Raw genomic sequence first — 17,909 nt, forward strand, 5'->3', positions numbered from 1 at the left:
CTAAACTGTTTCATTACATATCAAGAGGCATTAAGAAAATGACATTAAATATGACATTGAAGTCAAAATTAAACAATTTTGATTCTTTTTCAGAATGCTTGAGCTGTAGGAAAATTCCACTTTTTCCATTTAAACTGACCAATTATTTTTTGACGTTTTAGTGTTTCCATCGGCTCGAAAGAAGCAAACAAGTTAATCCCCCTGCCTCGGCCAAGAATCATCTGCTCTTAAAACTGTGTTTTGTCCCTACAACTCCTAGTGGAAGGCTTGTGCCAGAACCTTCATCCCCTAAGGCTGAGTCTAGATTGGCATGATTTTGCACAAATACTTTTAATGGAAAAACTTTTCCGTTAAAAGTATTTGCGCAAGAGAGCGTCTATACTGGCATGTGCCTTTGCGCAAAAGATTTGCTTTTGTGCAAAAGCATCCATGCCAGTGTAGACTCTCTTGCGCAAGAAAGCTCGGATGGTCATTTTAGCCAACAGGCTTTCTTACGCAAGAAATTAACTTGCCTGTCTACACTGGCCCTCTTGGGCAAGAGGGCTTATCCCCCTGAGTGGGAACGTCGGAGTATTTGCGTAAGAACCACTGTTTTTGTGCAGTACAAAGTCAGTGTTCTTGCGCAAATACTCGCGGCCAGTGTAGACAGGCGGCAAGATTTTGCGCAAAATCTCGCCAGTCTAGATGCACCCTAATGGTTAGAAACCATCTTCTCATTTCTAGTCTAAATTTATTTGTGGCCACTTTAAATCCATTTGTTCTTGTGCCAGTGTTGTCCCGTTACTTAAATAGCTCTTCACCCTCCCTGATATTTGCCCCTGATAAATTTATAGAGCACACGCTAATCATATCTTCCCCTGCCTTGTATTTTCTGGCTAAACAAGCCAAGATTTTCTAGTCTCTCATAAAACAGGTCTTCCAGTCCTTGGATTATCTAAGTAGCTCTTCTCCGCAGCTGTACCAGTTTAAATTGATCTTTTCTTAACATTGGTCACTAGAATTGTATACAGGATTCTGCACGAGGTCCTATGTGGCACTGGCAAAATGGTGTTAATACTTCCTTCTTTCTAATGGAAATGCCTTCCCTGCTTCATCCTAGAATTCCATTTGTCCTTTTCACAGTTGCATCGCATTGCTGGATCATAATCATACTGAAATCAAACATTTTGCACCTTCTTTGTCTCTTACTAGAGCTGTGCATGGCGTTACATGTGGTAGTACCATTGAATTCCAGCCTGTTTCTGTGTCTACACTTTGAGGTCAGCCAGCTCTTCCTCCCTAGTATTCTGATTCTCTTCTGTTTCAATGATGCCTCCAACTTTGTGTCAACCGCAAATGTCATTAATACATTCCTCTGTCTTGTGTTGAGGTCATGAATTAAGAGCACCCTAAGTCCAATCTTTAAAGAATTTCATTCGAACCCTCCTGCCAGTCCAATAATTCACCTTTCAGAACAACCTGTTGGCTCCTCCCCTTTAGCCATGTCTGGATCCACCTTAAAATTCTTGTACTCAGCCCCAGGTTCTCTGTTTATTAATGATTTCCCATATGGTACCATGTAAAATGATTTACTGAAGTCCAGGTATATTACATCTGCACTTCAGTGGTTATTTCCTCAAAGAAGGCAGTCATGTTAATCTGGTGGGATCTAGCTTTGGTAGCACTGTGTTGCATTAGATCTCCTTTGCAGTTTACTTCCATGAATATCATTTTTTCACCATTCTTTCTAAAGCTTTGTATACAAATAATGGCAGGTCTGTAATTGCCAGAATCATTTTTTTCCTGCCTTTCTTAAATATTAATACATCATTAGCTGTTCTTCAGTAATATGGCACTACCCCTCCCACCATAGATAGACATACTCTGAGTCTACACATCAAAGTTATTTTGGGATACCAGAGGTATCCTGAAATAGCTCCCCCACGTCTTTTGAATGTGTACGCTACTTTGAAATATAGCGGATGCGCTATTTCAGCATCCCTGTAAACCTTGTTGCATGAGGGATAAAGGATGTCTCAAAATAGTGTTTTATTACGAAATTTGGAGCTGTGTAGCCAGTGCCAAATTTTGAAATAGCCTATTTCAAAATAGACTCAAGATATTAAATTTGTGTAGCGCAAATTGTTTATCTTATTTCAAGTTTAGGGTGCAGTGTAGACACACCCTGCATTTAAGCAGGTCCAAGTAAACATACACTATTTCAATCTATCCTTAAAGACCATCAGTGATGGAAGATTCCACTACTACCTTTGGGAGTCTATTCCAGAACTGAGATGTATTAAAATTCTTGCTATCAGACTAGTAATCTGCTGCCAGGTCTTTCAGTAGTCGCAACTGGAAATTATCCATCTTCTCCTATTTTTCACACAACAAGCTAATTTCTCATGTACGTGTTCTAGATCATTCTTACTGAAAACCATCGTTATGTATTTCATTAGTTTTTGGACCATACCTAAATCATCTTTAAGCTCCTACTCATTCACAAACATAGCAGCCCAAGAACATCCTTTCTTATTTAGTAGGGGGCTGCGACGCTGCTTGCTATACTCACCAATCCCCCTCTCACATCTTTGTTGTGCATCAAGAGAAACTTTTATATATAGACAACTAAAAACTTTGTTTCTTTTAAATTCTTTGGCAAGAGCTAATTTGCATTGTGTTCCTATATTTTCTAACCTCCAGAATGTAGCTTTTTCAGATAATTTTTGTAGAGCCGATTTGGGAAAAAAAAAGTCTCCACCATGTTTCAGTGTTAGAGCTTTTCAGTCCAGCTGATTTCTTTAACTAATTCCTTTAATTTTCCAAAGTCTGCCCTTTGTAAATGGGGGGGGGAGGGGGGAGAAGTGGATAGTTGGTTTTGACAATCCTTCTGTTTAATTTAAACTGAGTCAACTCATGAGCCCTCAACTCAAAGTTACATCTCACAACCAGCTCTTCTATAATGTCCTCACCAAAACCAAGTCTAAAATTGCAACACCTCTTGTTGATTTGGTGACAATTTCACAAAGGAAACTGTTGTCTATTATTTGTTGGATTAACTGGGACCTACCACTACTAGTAGCATTTATTCGCCAGTCTATAGCTGAGAAGTTAAGCTCCCTTCATGAGACAATTCCTACTGAACATTAGAGGCCTTTTAAATAAGGTATCTATGTACTAATTTTACAAAATGCATACACACCATAGTCTTATTCATTGAATGTCACTTTACTGATGGTACAATAAGTCAGTAACATTGAAAACCACAGGCAGTTGTATTAAATACTCTCATAGAAGTGGTTATTACGATGTTAATAAAACTGCAAGAATTCAGAATCCCAAATTACAATTAGTTCATTTTATAAAACAACATTTTGTTTAGCTATAGGAAAGTCAGTTTTACTCAACAGCCTAATGCCTGTAATGTTTGTCAAAAATATTTCACACAGAGCTGCAAAGATAGAATGCGCAGCATTTCTTGTTGGTGTTTGTCAAAATCTGATGTTTCTGCAATGTAGTGTAAGAATTAGGAGGATTTTAGGTAGCAAAGACGATAATTTGCAAAGTGATTGTCAACTTTAGCCAGTCCCTAAGGGTGAAACCAAGTACCTGTCTACTATGGATGTTTGACTTGAAGGGGGTAGCTTCAGAAATTAATAGTTCCTTTGAATAGCAACACACGATAAAAACACTAGCAAAAAACAAAGCTGGCAGACTCAATTGATATGCATCTGCTTAAACGCCAAAACCTTTTCTGAAATAAGTGATATTGTAAATAGTATTTTCTCCTGCAGATTAAACAGTCCATAATTTCCTACTTTGGAAAAAAAAATTTGCATCTATGCAATGATCATAATAAAAAAATTCAATATTCTATATAAAACACTAAGTACTGCAATTTTTTTACCCATAAGGAAAAAAAAGATTATATACTGCTAGTTTGAGCCTACACTGGACTATTTCCTAGCATAAAATATGAAGTAGGAATCTTTCTACTATTACAATATGATATATTAGCACTTATTGTATTACAACAGTATGGTATTGTATATTTATCTGCTAGCACCACTATGCTGAAAGGTCAGTCAGGCAAATTTACAGGAGTTTCTAACCTGCTTGAAAAAATAGCACACTAAAGATTAACTATATAAGGTCTTAAGGCCTTGGGTAAGTTTTAAAAATAAAACGTTTTTAAATCATAAGAATGCTGAAAAAGAGAAATAAATTAGTGTATTGGTTTTGAACTCCTGTAACTAAAACCAGCATTAAAAAATTGACCAACTGAATTCACCTCACTTTGGCTACATCTAGACAGTGGTGCTATTTCGGGATATATTCTAAATAATGGGCACGCTATTCCGGTGTCCCTATAACTCTTGCTCCATGAGGGTCAAGGAACTTGTTGGAATAGTGCTTTATTTCAAAATTTGATGCTGTCTACATATAAACGATTTTGAAATTACCTTGAAATAAGCTACATGATTTGTGTAGTGCAAATTGCATCGCTTATTTCAAGGTAAGGGTGCAGTGTAGTCAACACACCCTTTGACTCCTAAGTCACCCAGCCCTCCCTCCTCATATAGTGCTTTTTAATATTTTCCCTAAGCCTCATTTCTCTCTGTATCCTGGTCTGTTACTATACTGTAAACATTTTCTGAATGGTTTAAAGCTGGTTCCGCTAAAGTGACTTTAAAACTGTTGGAAGATATAGTTTAGATTTCAGTTCAGTGGGCTAAAGAAGCCAGACTGGCTTAGATGAACTAGTTTTAAAACCAGGTATGAAGTTTTCCCCATTGTAGTACAGGTCCTTAAAACCTAAATGTTACTGTGTCTTAACAGGGTTTCCAACACTTGTTCCTATTATCTGCTTTAAGCAACACGGTTGTAGTAACCTTTGTGGACTTTTCCCAGTGGTTGCTAAAAACTTTTCTGGAGGCTCACATTGTCTGAAAAATACTTGTTATATACACAGGGTGACACCAGCAGCTACAAATGAGTCTTCCCAGCAATCCCATATTTCCCAATACAGGGGATAATGCAGGGATTCTAACCATAGAGGGGCATCAGCAGATGGTGGGACAATGCATGCTGGAATGGCTTGTGACACACATGGATGGAGGAGCCAAACCTGTAAGGAAATGTTAGTTAAAATGTCTGCAGTTTTTGCAGTTTACCTACGGGAATGTCTGTCTACAATCTACACTCAGCCAACCAAGCAACAACCTGGTCATCTATTTGATTAGAAATTGTAGTGTAGAAGGTCCTACACCAGCAAATGTGGCTATTTCTGACCCTGATGTTGAAAACAATTGTTGCACTGGTGTAGATAGGTTCAGATGAGTTAATTGCACACCAGTGGAGATGGGTGAGAAGAAAAAGGCTTGATATCTGTTGTCAAAGTTCTTTCATTTTAAATTGTAGCCACACTGAGAAGGCCCATTATCTTATGATCACCAAAGCCAGTAAAATGAACTGTATACATGGGACCTAAGTGCATCAGCGTAGCAGGTCAAAGTCTCAGACACCCAGGAGAAAACTGTTAAGCATTGAGACGTATCTGTACTTAAAGAAACATGTCCAGAAAAATCTCTTAAGACTTTTGGTTAAATTCACAACATATTTATACATAGACACACTGTGTAATTAAATAATTGATGCTTAAAGATATGCTTATTTGATTTCATATAATACATTTATGTGCAAATTAGCAATCAGACATTTCTGATACATTGTACGAATTTGTTCAGCAGAAACTGTAGCATGGATTGCCTAAGATGTTACCTTCTTGCTGATAGCAATCCACCATCAGTGGGTAAGCTTCAGTTCCAAGAGTTATGGCATGAAGAATTTAATACACAGAAGAGCAAAAATATTGCGCAGAGTTATTATTTGGATGCAGTATCCACTCACAACCCTGGGTTTAGCAGGCCAATGCTCAAACCACTGAGCTATCCCTCCCCCCGAATATATGGCGATATACCTTTCTCATAGAACTGGAAGGGACCTTGAGGGGTCATCGAGTCCAGTCCCCTGCCCTCACAGCAGGACCAAGTACCATCCGTTTTTACTCCTTAATATATTAGTCATATTAATCTTATTTTAAATATACAACGTTCCTAGCCCACAGTATGAAACCCAGATCACCGCTTTAAATATAGCTCATTTTACTAGTAACCAAAAATCCTTATCAAATGCCTATTTTTGGCATGTTTGCAACAGTTTAGGCCCAGATCCATCAAGGTATTTAGGCACCTAATGCCCACTGATTATAAGGGCAATTAGGGGCCTAAATCCCTTTTGAGGAGCTGTGCCTTAGATTTCTATCACTACTGGCACTAACGGCACCCCTATTGGAGGACTAGGCAGAAAAGCCAATTAAGTGAGTGGACCATGATAACTGAATATCTACTCTGTAGTTGCCCCAGCCCTGGAAAGATGAAGTATTGCCTGGCAACCTACGCCACCACAGTCGGTGACAATTTATATGGTTAGAAATGTCTGAAGTCTCAGGTATTATCCAGCTAGCTCCTCTCAGAGACACTAAACTAAACTAGTGACAAGTCATGTTATATAAAAACCAAACTGTTCAGGCTTTAACCTGGGCAATCTTCATTGGCTTTTGAGGTTTATATATCTTACAAGTCCTCCAGAATGAATTTGGAAAAGTCAAATTTACATTTAGTGCCAGATGTTTTGACTCTCTAGATTAGAACAAAGAGAAAGTCAATATTTATTTAAATTTAGAATATTTCTGAATGTCAGTCGTATCCATTAAATTATACTATGCACAAATAGCTGCTTCATCACATCCTATGAATGAATGACACCAGAAAGAGAAAAAGGCTGCACGTACAGAATACAACATAGAATAATAAAGTTAAACCTATTCATTTTTCAAACAAGATGCTATGAATGTTGCATAATCTTCCACTATGTTACATTCAGTTCCAGCTGCCATATCTTGCTGTGTCTTAATAATGGGAAAATGGAAAGGGAGAAATGAATATTTAAAAAATATAAAGAATCTCATTCAAAATTTTATGCTAGTTTGTACTCAAACAAAATATCAGAAAAGGCACATGATAAAAATTTCAGTAACTAATGACAAAAAACTAATGTATGGAAAAGTTATCTCCTTTGTGGTAGAACAATACTGAATTGGTAATTTTAATATAAGAATTTCCTTAGTTGAAATATTTAAGGACCTAATTCAAACCCCTTGGTATCTAAAGGGCTCCTATCCACTTTCCTGGGCTATCAATCATCCCATTCTTCCAAAAGCTACACATTGTTAACAGTTTTCTGTCCTGTTGTCTTTGGCCTACGTTCAGACTAAACCTTGCAAAACTAGAAAGATGAGGAGAGTGAGGTAATATTTTTTACTGGACTACCTTCTGTTGGCGAGAAAGCCAAGTTGTCAAGCTGCACATAGCACTTCTTCAAGGTAGGCTGCAAAACTAATCATTTACATACTTCTGTACTGACAAACCTATTAGCTGCATTGAAGTGCAGAGTCTTTGTCCAAAGCCATTGTAGATGCCAATGCTTTTCAAAGGTACTAGCACTCTCTGTTCTCATTCATATTTGTCATAATTCACAATACTTACCAAAAATCTCTTGCCTGCAAAGGGAAAGAGTTCCTCTGCAGGGCCAGGATTCTGTAGATGTAAACCTGCACACTGTCTTATTAATAAAATATAATTCTTCTAAAATCTTATACACTTTACAAATGGCTTAATTTAACCCTAAACTAAATTTGACTTTTTTTTTTTAATTGGAGAACTTTGATAAACTGAATTCTGATACATTAAAAGGCGGTAACTGGAAGGTTCTGGTACAAAAGGAATGATGTGAAAGAGGTAGCAGATTCAGAAGCACACATTATGTTCCTATCACAACAGCATCTAACTGATTATACCTCTGTGAGCCACGTAGTCTCATATTGCTTATTAGAAGAGATCTCTTATTCTGCAATGGAACTACCAGAAGCTGGATATTTGCCACTTCTGGAGAGGTATTGACAGGAGAAGAGTTTTTACTGACTTCTAATTGCAATTTTTATTATTTAAAGAACATTTACAATTGAGAATGCCCAGGCATTTTACAACAGCCTTTGGAATCCTTTAGGTGTTGTAACTATATCTACTGTACTTCCTTTAGCACACAGTCTACAGTAGACCAGCAGGCAGGTTAATGCCATCTTGCCACATTTCCTTCATAATGAATTTGTTTTTGCCCCTTCATTTTCATTGGTCAGGATCCTCCTGTATTCAGCTCAAGACCCATGAGCCACTCTGCCAAGACAGACAGATTGAGCTTGAGCTTGCATGCTCAAAATAGCTCTGTGGTCATTAAGACTCAGGCAGAAACTCCAATTAAACAGCTAGACTTCAGCTAGAGATTTCAACTAGACAGACCACCCAAACCGCTGGGCTTCAGCTCAAACAGCAAGCCTGGGTCTCCAGACCTGTCTACGTGCACTGGGAGACTTGATCCAACAGCAGTGCGGTCATGCCCACTGTACAATTCAGGATACAAGGGATAACAGAAAATAAAAAGGAGATTGACCAGTAGTTCAGCTCTCAGTTTTTGTACAGTACAATGATACCATCATGCCTATCACGAGCTGCCATGTTGTGCCAGCATTGCAGTATTTGAAGTGCTTTAAACACACACATCCCAAATCTGCCATAAAGACCCCATTTCCACCACCTTCACTGATGACCTTAAAATAGTCCTAACCTTCCAGTAAATGCACGTTCACTATTTGTTCAGGACTTCACTTCTGATTTCAGTGGAGCTGCTCCCCATTTATATCGGTGGGGGCAAAGAGACAAACACACATCAGGCAACTTATTTTTGCTGGCTCCTTAGGTGGTGATTTAAGACAAAGTGTCACTGAACTTTGATTTTTTTCCTGATTATAACAAATATATTCCCAGACCGGGGAGGCAGTGGAGATTTTGGTCAAACACCAGTTTGCTGAGAAACACATTCACAATATATAACTGTTGTATTTCCAAAGCTGTCTGCTCATAATATTCAGAACACTTGAAGTGTGATGATGTCGGTCATGACTGTTTCATTAGGCATTTGGCAAAATACACGTGTGTTACAGCTGTTTTCACATTTTAAAATGTTTACATATGTACAATTTGTATAAGGAGATTATAAACATGAAAAGTAAAAAATATAGTTGTTTGTCTGAAGTATATGCCTCTCAAAACTTAGACCCTGTAGCAAAATCCTACATTTCTTACTCCTGCATGCTAATTTCTACTACAGAATGTTGTTTACTCCTTACTTGTGGAAAGTAAAGAACAGAGGGTTCATGCACATAGCATAATGTTTACATTGCTCATTTACTTCAGAATAAAAAATTCTGAACTCAATGTAGTTGTTATTTTGGACTGCATTAAATCAAAGAAATACCTCTTTTATTTGGGACTTGTACATGAGTTTTAGTTGTATTTCTACATATATCGGTCATCATGCAGAATAATTTTATCATATTCAGTCTGTTAATTTTTGTGATTTTTGGTTATTCTTTACAGATTTAATAGTATTCTAATCAACAGCAAAACATGTTGTTTTTCCCTTGGGTCTGAGAGCTGGTTCTCTCTGTGATCACTGGCATCTCTGTTGTTCTTTCAAATTGTCTGAAGAGTTAGGTGAATGTGCAATGACGCAGTGATGCTGAGTTTCTATAAAATTTGAAGTAAACAGTTCTGATGTCACCCGGCTAAACAGTAGAATTAAATGGAAGTTTCCCATAGCTGCAAGGGGGGAAGGAATACATGTACACATTACCAAAGTTTTACAATATAGCTATTAACTAAATAATATTACAGTTTTATTCAGGAGGAAAGTCTGTTTTGTTTAGGTCACATGAGGTATATTCTTTGGTTTCATACTAGTCTCTAGTGGACACCTATTCATATTGCAATGTCATCATACAATTAGGAACATTTCAACAGCACCCTGCATAATAAAAGCCTAGTACTGGGAGAACAGACAGTTTGAAAAAACAATGTCAACTTAAACTATCAAGCTTATGTCAAAATGCTTTTACCCACAATTGTTATAATTAACATTAAGGCTACCATTGCTAATATGAGAGAAAAAGCAACATTTCCCTCTCTGTTTTGCCAGCACAGATTTTCCTTACTTTCTTTAATTTATGCCAGGGGACTGCACTGGTTACCAGGCAGTCCCAGATTGGGGAATATAAATGTTCCTTAAATACCTCTGCACCCCTCTGCCTGTGCTGTGCCGAACCAAGGCCTCTGACTACAACTCTGTGCCTTTAAATACTGAAGCACAGAACTCACACCACAGTTGATGGGGACATGAAGGTGGCATTAGCCCTGCCATTTATAGTCTGCTCCAGGAGTTGGAGCAGATCCCTGGTGTAATTTAGACAGCTCTGGGGCCTTCCTTCAGCAACCTGTCCCCACCTATATATGAGCAGCAACACAGAGTATCCACAGTGCTACATGTTGTAGCCCTACCCCAGCATACCCCTCCTGTTCCCAGGATGCCCCATGTGCCAGGGCTTGCAAGGGAGTCCTTACAGGGCAGCCCGTGGCTATGCTCAGTTTCGCAGCAGGGCAATTTTCACACTGGACTGAAGGTTTTTATGGCCCCTTTATGCTGCTCTGGCCCTTATTTTTTTTCTACTATGACAGGAGCAGCACAGAGTGGGAATTTCATTCGGCATCTGCTCATAAACGGAGGTAAGTGTATAACACCAGAAGTACTTTCTGAAAACGTTGATGGGCTAGATTCTTGACCCACCGCTGGTCAGCACAAAGAAAGCTTGAAAGTGCCTTTAGGAACCAGCTGAGAAATAATCTAGTTATCAGAATCAACAATGAGCATTCCTCAAGTGCTCCTGGCACCTCTAAGTGTATGGGGTGAACTGTGAGCGAGTCAGTTATTCTCCAGAAATCCTGGCCAGAAATGGCTTTTTAGGATTTATTATGTGCCAGCACAAGTTAAAGAATCCTTGTGCTACAAGTCACCTCAGCCCCCAGCAGTCTCCAGGCTTTTAGAAGAGGAAGACTGGCACCAGTGCACGCACTGCTCCACAGGTGATTCAACTCCTGCACTGGCACAGAAGGGGATCTGTCTCTCTTTTCCTTTTAAATACTGACAGCAAAATTAGTCACTGTGTTTCTGGCTGGTCCTTTAAGACAAGCTGGGATCAGCCTTAAGAACATAACATATACTGAGTCAGACCAATAAGAACAGCCATACTGGGTCAGACCAAAGGTCCATCTAGCCCAGTATCCTGTCTGCCGAGAGTGGCCAATAGCAGATGCCCCAGAGGGAGGGATCACAACAGGTAATTCTCATGCGATCCCTCCCCTGCCACCCACTTCCAGACAAATAGAGGCCGGGGATACCATTCCTACCCATCCTGGCTAAGAGCTATTTATGGATCTAACCTCCATGAATCTATCTAGCTTGTTTTGGAACCCTGTTAAAGTTCTAGCTTTCACCGCATCCTCTGTTCCACAGGATGACTGTGCGCTGAACGATGCCCCATGTGCCAGGGCTTGCAAGGGAGTCCTTACAGGGCAGCCCGTAGCTATGCTCAGTTTCGCAGCAAGGCAATTTTCACACTGGACTGAAGGTTTTTATGGCCCCTTTATGCTGCTCTGGACCTTATTTTGATCCATCGAGCCCAGTATCCTTTCTTCTGACAGTGACCAGTGCCAGCTGCACTGGGGTATGAACAGAACAGGTAATCAGCTTCTGGCAAACAGAGGCTAGGGACATCATCCCTGGCTAAAACACTGATGAACCTATCCTCCATGAACTTTTTTGAACCATGGTATAGTCTTGGCCTTACCAACATCTTCTGGAAAAGAGTTCCACAGCTTGACTGTACATTGTTCCTTTTATTTGTTTTAAACCTATTACCCATTAATTTCATTTGGTGACCTCTAGTTCTTGTGTTATGATAAAAGTAAATAGCACTTCTTTATCTACTTTTTCTACACCAGTCATGATTTTATAGACCTCAATCAGATCCCCCATTTGTTATCTCTTTTCTGTGCTGAAAATCCCAGTCTTATTAATCTGTCCTCATACAGAAGCCATTCCAAACCCCTCATCATTTTTTCTCACCCTTTTCTAAACTTTTTCCAATTCCAAGATATATATATATATAGAGAGAGAGAGAGAGAGAGAGATGGGATCACCACATTTGCACTCAGTATTTAAGATGTGGGAATACCATGGATTTATATAAAGACAATATGGTATTTTCTGTCTGATTATCTATCCCTTTCTTAATGATTCCCAACATTCTGTTCACTTTTTTTTTGACTGCTGCTGTACATTCAGTGGATTTTTTAAGAGAACTATCCACAATGACTCGAAGATCTCTTTTGAGAGTGGTAATAGCTGATTTAGATCCCATAGTTTATATGTATAGTTGGAATTATGTTTTCCAATATGCATTACTTAGAATTTATCAACATTTACATTTCATCTGCCATTGTGTTGCCTAGTCACCCAGTTTAGAGAGATTCTTTTGTAGCTCTTTGCAGTCTGCCTGGGAGTTTTTTGAGAAGTTTTGTATCATCTGCAAATTCTGCCACCTTATTGATTACCCCTTTTTCCTGATCTCATTAATGAATATGTTGGATAAGACTGGTCCCAGAATAGACCCTGGGGGAACACCACTATTTACCTCTCTCCATTGTGGAAAATGACCATTTATACCTACCATTTGTTTCCTATATTTTAACCAGTTACCATTCCATAACAGGACCTTCCTTTTTATCCCATGACAGCTTGCTTTAAGAGCCTTTGGTGAGGGACTTTTTGGAAAGCTTTCTGGAAATCTAACTACACTATATCCATTGGATCCCCCTTGTCCACATGCTTGTTGATCCCCTCAAAGCAGTCTAGTAAATTAGTGAGGTATTATTTCACTTTACAAAAAAAACCAAACATCTTGACTCTTCCTCCACAAATTCTGTTCTTGTATATATGTCTGATAGGGTATGTCTACACTACCCTCCTAGTTCGAACTAGGAGGGTAATGTAGGCATACCGCACTTGCAAATGAAGCCCGGGACTTGAATTTCCCGGGCTTCATTTGCATAAGCGGGGAGCCGCCATTTTTAAAACCCCGCTGGTTCGAACTAGGCTTCCTATTCCGAACTACCGGTACACCTCGTTCCACTTAGGACTAAATCAAGAACTCTTGCGGGTTCCAGAACCAGCTGCTCCAGGAGGAAGTCATTTAAGGTGTCAAGAAACTTCACCTCTGAATCCCATTCTGAAGTGACACGTGCAGAGTCATATGAGGATAGCTGAAATTCCCATTTATTATTGAGCTTTTTATTTTAATAGCCTCTGTAATCTCTGGGTATGTCTACACTACAGCGCTAATTCGAACTAACTTAGTTCGAATTAGTTAATTCGAACTAAGCTAATTCGACCTAATGGATCCAGACTAAAAAACTAGTTCGAATTAGCGTTTTGCTAATTCGAACTAGCATGTCCACATTAAGTGGACCCTGAACCGGGGTTAAGGATGGCCGGAAGCAGTGCCGGCAGGGCATCATATTTGCCCTTAGAGCGTGGAGCTGCTGCCTCAGGCTAGCCGAGGGCTGTGCTTAAAGGGTCCCGACCCCCACCCCGGACAGACAGTTCTCAGGGGTTCCCCGCTTGCAAAGCAGTCCTGGCTTGGAGTGCCCTGAGTAACCACACTGGGCACATCACAGCACTCGGCCATCAGACCAGCTGCACTTGCCGCAGGCTGCCATCTGGGGAAAGGGGGCAATTGGGGGGCTGCAGGCGAGCTTCCACCCCCAGAAGCCCGCAGAGCCAGCCCAGTCCTCCCCATCGGGGACTCGTACCCCATTCCTCCCTCACCTCCTTCCACTTACCCCTCCCTAGCCCCCCTTCCTGATGTACAAAATAAAGAAAACGTGTGGTCAAAAATAGAATCTCTCTGTATTGAACAAAACTCGGGGAGACTGGGAAAAGGAGGTGGGAGAGGGGAAGAGAGAGGGTGGGAGAAGGGAGGGCAACTAAAATGATCAGGGGTTTGGAACAGGTCCCATATGAAGAGAGGCTAAAGAGACTGGGACTTTTCAGTTTAGAAAAGAGGAGACTGAGGGGGGATAGGATAGAGGTCTATAAAAGCATGAGTGGGGTGGAGAGGGTGCATCAAGAAAAGTTCTTCATTAGTTCCCATAATAGAAGGACTAGAGGACACCAAATGAAAGGAAAGGGTAGCAGGCTTCAAACTAGTAACAGAAAGTTCTTCTTCACAAAGCAAAGAGTCAACCTGTGGAACTCCTTGCTGCAGGAGGCTGTGAAGGCTAGAACTAGAACAGAGTTTAAAGAGAAGTGAGATAAAGTCATGGAGGTTAGGTCGATGGAGTGGTATTAGCCAGGGGGTAGGAGTGGTGTCCCTGCCCAAAGTTTGTGAAAGGCTGGAGAGGGAAGGCACGAGGCAAATGGCTTGGTCACTGTCTTCGGTCCATCCCCTCCAGGGTCCCTAGGGTTGGCCGCTGTCGGCAGACAGGCTACTGGGCTAGATGGACCTTTGGTCTGACCCAGTACGGCCATTGTAAGCTCAGGGTCGGGGGACTCAGTGGACCCCCTTGATTTTCATGCACACCTCCTGGGTAGCCAGGCTGGCAGCTCTCCTGCCCTAGACGGCCACTTTCCTGTGCCTAGTGCGGAGGTTGTGGATGAGGTCCACAATGTCCACACTACACCAGGCGGGTGCCCGCCTCTTGCGGCCCGGGCAAGCTTCCGGGAGCCGCCAGCCTGGTCCCGGGAAGAGGGGGAGGGTTGGGTGGCAGCGGGTGGCTGGTTCATGCTATGCCAGGTGCAGGGTCTGCTAGCTGGGTGCTGGCAGGCTTGCACCTGGCATGGGCACCGTAGCCAGCCCATGCCCCTTTAAGGGCTCTGGGGCCGGGAGGGGGGCAATAGAGTTTCCCTGGTGTTGGCCAGAGTGGCTACCAGGGAAAGCTGGGGAGGGCTAGTCTCCCACTAGTTCGAATTAAGGGGCTACACACCCCTTAATTCGAACTAGTAAGTTCGAACTAGGCTTAGTCCTCGTAGAATGAGGTTTACCTATTTTGAACTAAGCGCTCCGCTAGTTCGAATTAACTTTGTAGTGTAGACATACCCTCTGAGGGGTAGCCATGTTAGTCTGTAACTTTAGAAACAGCGAGTAGTCCTGTGGCACCATAGAGATTAAACAAAATATATATAGTATCATGAGCTCTCACGGGTGCTCATCTGATGAAGTAGGTTTTACTCATGAAAGCTCATGATAATTTATATTTGTTAGTCTCTAAGGGTATGTCTACACTGCCCTCCTAGTTCGAACTAGGAGGGTAACGTAGGCATACCGCACTTGCAAATGAAGCCCGGGATTTGAATTTCCCGGGCTTAATTTGCATAAGCGGGGCGCCGCCATTTTTAAAACCCCGCTCTTTCGAACCCCGTGCCGCGCGGCTGCACGGGGCACGAACTAGGTAGTTCGAACTAGGTTTCCTAGTTCGAACTACCGTTACTCCTCGTGGAATGAGGAGTAACGGTAGTTCGAACTAGGAAGCCTAGTTCGAACTACCTAGTTCGTGCCCCGTGCAGCCGCGCGGCACGGGGTTCGAAAGAGCGGGGTTTTAAAAATGGCGGCGCCCCGCTTATGCAAATGAAGCCCGAGAAATTCAAATCCCGGGCTTCATTTGCAAGTGCGGTATGCCTACGTTACCCCGCTAGTTCAAACTAGCGGGGTAGTGTAGACATACCCTAAGATGCCACAGGACTATTCGTTGTCTCTAATCTCCCTGAGTATTTAACAGTCACTATCACCATCCTGGTCAGGTGGTTGATAATCTATCCCTACTGCTATATTCTTACTGTTAGTGCATGGAATTTCTATCTATGGAGATTCTGTGGTAGAGTTTAGTTCATTTAAGACTTTTATCATGTTTGATTCTATGCTTTCTTTCACAGAAAGTGGCTTTCTGCCACTCCCTGAGTCATGACTTTTCTGTCCTTGCCCACGACATAGCTGCTATCTCTTACTGACGCACTGGCAACATAAGGACTGATTAGAGAACCCAGCTCAATGAAACGGGGCTTAATTAGAAAGACTGACCTCGGCTGTAGCAGTGAAGCAGGGAGAGTGCAACTTTAAATAGAGGGGGGGAACAACAGGGAAATGTATGTCTTGATTGCATGTTCTGGTCATACCCTCTGGAGCATCTGTCATTGACCACAGCCAGAAGATAGGAGTCTGGACTAGACAGACCATTGGTCTGACCCAGCATAGCTGCTCTTATGTACTTAACTCAAGAGAAAGGAGAACTGGAGAGAGGAACGTACCCCACTGAAAGTGCCTGAGGAAGTCAAACTGAATCAGTGACTAATAGCAGGGCAGAATCCAGTGAGAGGGACACTTGAGTTAGGGCCTGCAACAGGAGAAAGAGACCCACAGGGAGGAGAGTAGGTTCCTGTGAGGGAACTCCGGGATAGGACCTGCCAGGAACTGGATGATTCTTGCAATTACACTGCTAGAGCCCCTAGCAAAAAGAAGCTGAAAGGGTTGAATGCTGCTGGGGAAGAAGTGGTTCAAGAGAAACCGAAGGGGAGAAGGAAGCAAAAGATTTCACCAAACCTGAGGGGTAGAAGAACTATTACTATTGTCTTTATTTGAACTTTAAATTGGACCTTTACTTATTCCAGAAGCAGAGTGAATCATTAGGCGATTTAGCCAGAGGGCCAAGTCACAGAAGACTTAAAGAGGGGATCAGGAGAAGGTACTGGCTGGAACTGTCCATTTTGGAGCTAAAGAAGTGGTCAGCACAGGGTGTAAGCAGTGAGGGTGTCCAGGCATGAGGGAGTCACATTTATACATGTCCATAATTAAGACTTTTCCCCTGAGTAGATAAAGAAGGCAAATAAAGAAGGAGAGATACATACCCTGGCACTTTGTCTGTTAGCTTTCTTCTCCTCATCAGGAAGTGGAGGCATCGGGTAAGGGTATTTTCTGCTGGAGGCAATAGATCCAGTGGAGGAAGATGGAGATTTTGCGGGAGACAGAGTCCTGAGATGGTGAAACACACAAAATAAATATGATGTCTTTGGGCACTGGCACTTCTACAGCTACCGCTGTACATATTCAGAATATAAATGCATACTTTATGAACTCAGTATTGGAAAGAAATTGATCAGTACTCTAAATATGAAATGATTATAAAGAAACATCACTCAGATGCTTACAGCTCTCATTAATACTGAAAGGAAATTTTAATGCTGCTTCTTAACTTTCATTAATGTAGTTTCTCACAATAATCCATTTTAAACTATATTACTTAGCATTTTATTATTATAAAGTTAAGAAATCAAGTCACCCATTGAATAAATAAAGGACACTGACCTTTAAGTATAAACAATGCTAGTATAATCATAACCAAATATTCCCCAATGAGTGAATAAATAGCAATAAATAGTGTTTTTAAAGTAGCTTTTACACATCAGGATGCTAAAATATGAACATAGCAGACAAACTACTATTTATAGATAAGGAATTAATTTACATAAAATGCATGCATTTGGAGGCCAATTCTTAGTTGTGAAGAAATAAAGGCAAATACAAAGTGCTAACAACAAATTATTAGACATGCAAGCATCATACAGTGCATATTGTTCCAGCCAAAGAAAGAGTCTGATGAGAATATACAAAAATGGACTGATTAGTGAACCTCAATCAGCATTTCTGTACAAGGCGAGCCAGAGTAAGCAGGAGCAAGTCGATGTTTGTGTCACATGAAAGGCATTCTTTTTATGTCAATAAGGTGACTTTATTGACTGGAATTTTATACATGGGAAAATTTGACAGTTCCCTTTTGAGATTTTGCACTTTTATCCAGTGAGAGGATCCT

General features: G+C 41.0%; 1 protein-coding gene across 11 annotated transcripts in view; it reads right to left on the bottom strand.

Moving 5' to 3' along the window:
- Positions 1 to 9,376: 9,376 nt before the first annotated feature.
- The window catches only part of ADAM22 (ADAM metallopeptidase domain 22), a 203,167-nt gene continuing 194,634 nt past the window's right edge, over positions 9,377 to 17,909 (bottom strand). For all 11 annotated transcript variants that reach the window (XM_075922417.1, XM_075922415.1, XM_075922414.1 and 8 more), the window contains 2 exons: positions 16,948 to 17,071; positions 9,377 to 9,755 (listed from right to left, as the gene is read on the bottom strand). In XM_075922417.1, coding sequence (XP_075778532.1) covers positions 9,735 to 9,755; positions 16,948 to 17,071 — 145 coding nt within the window. In that variant the 3' untranslated portion in view covers positions 9,377 to 9,734. The remainder of the gene's footprint in view (positions 9,756 to 16,947; positions 17,072 to 17,909) is intronic.

Source organism: Pelodiscus sinensis, chromosome 2 (genome assembly GCF_049634645.1).
Source record: "Pelodiscus sinensis isolate JC-2024 chromosome 2, ASM4963464v1, whole genome shotgun sequence".
NCBI lineage: Eukaryota > Metazoa > Chordata > Testudines > Trionychidae > Pelodiscus > Pelodiscus sinensis.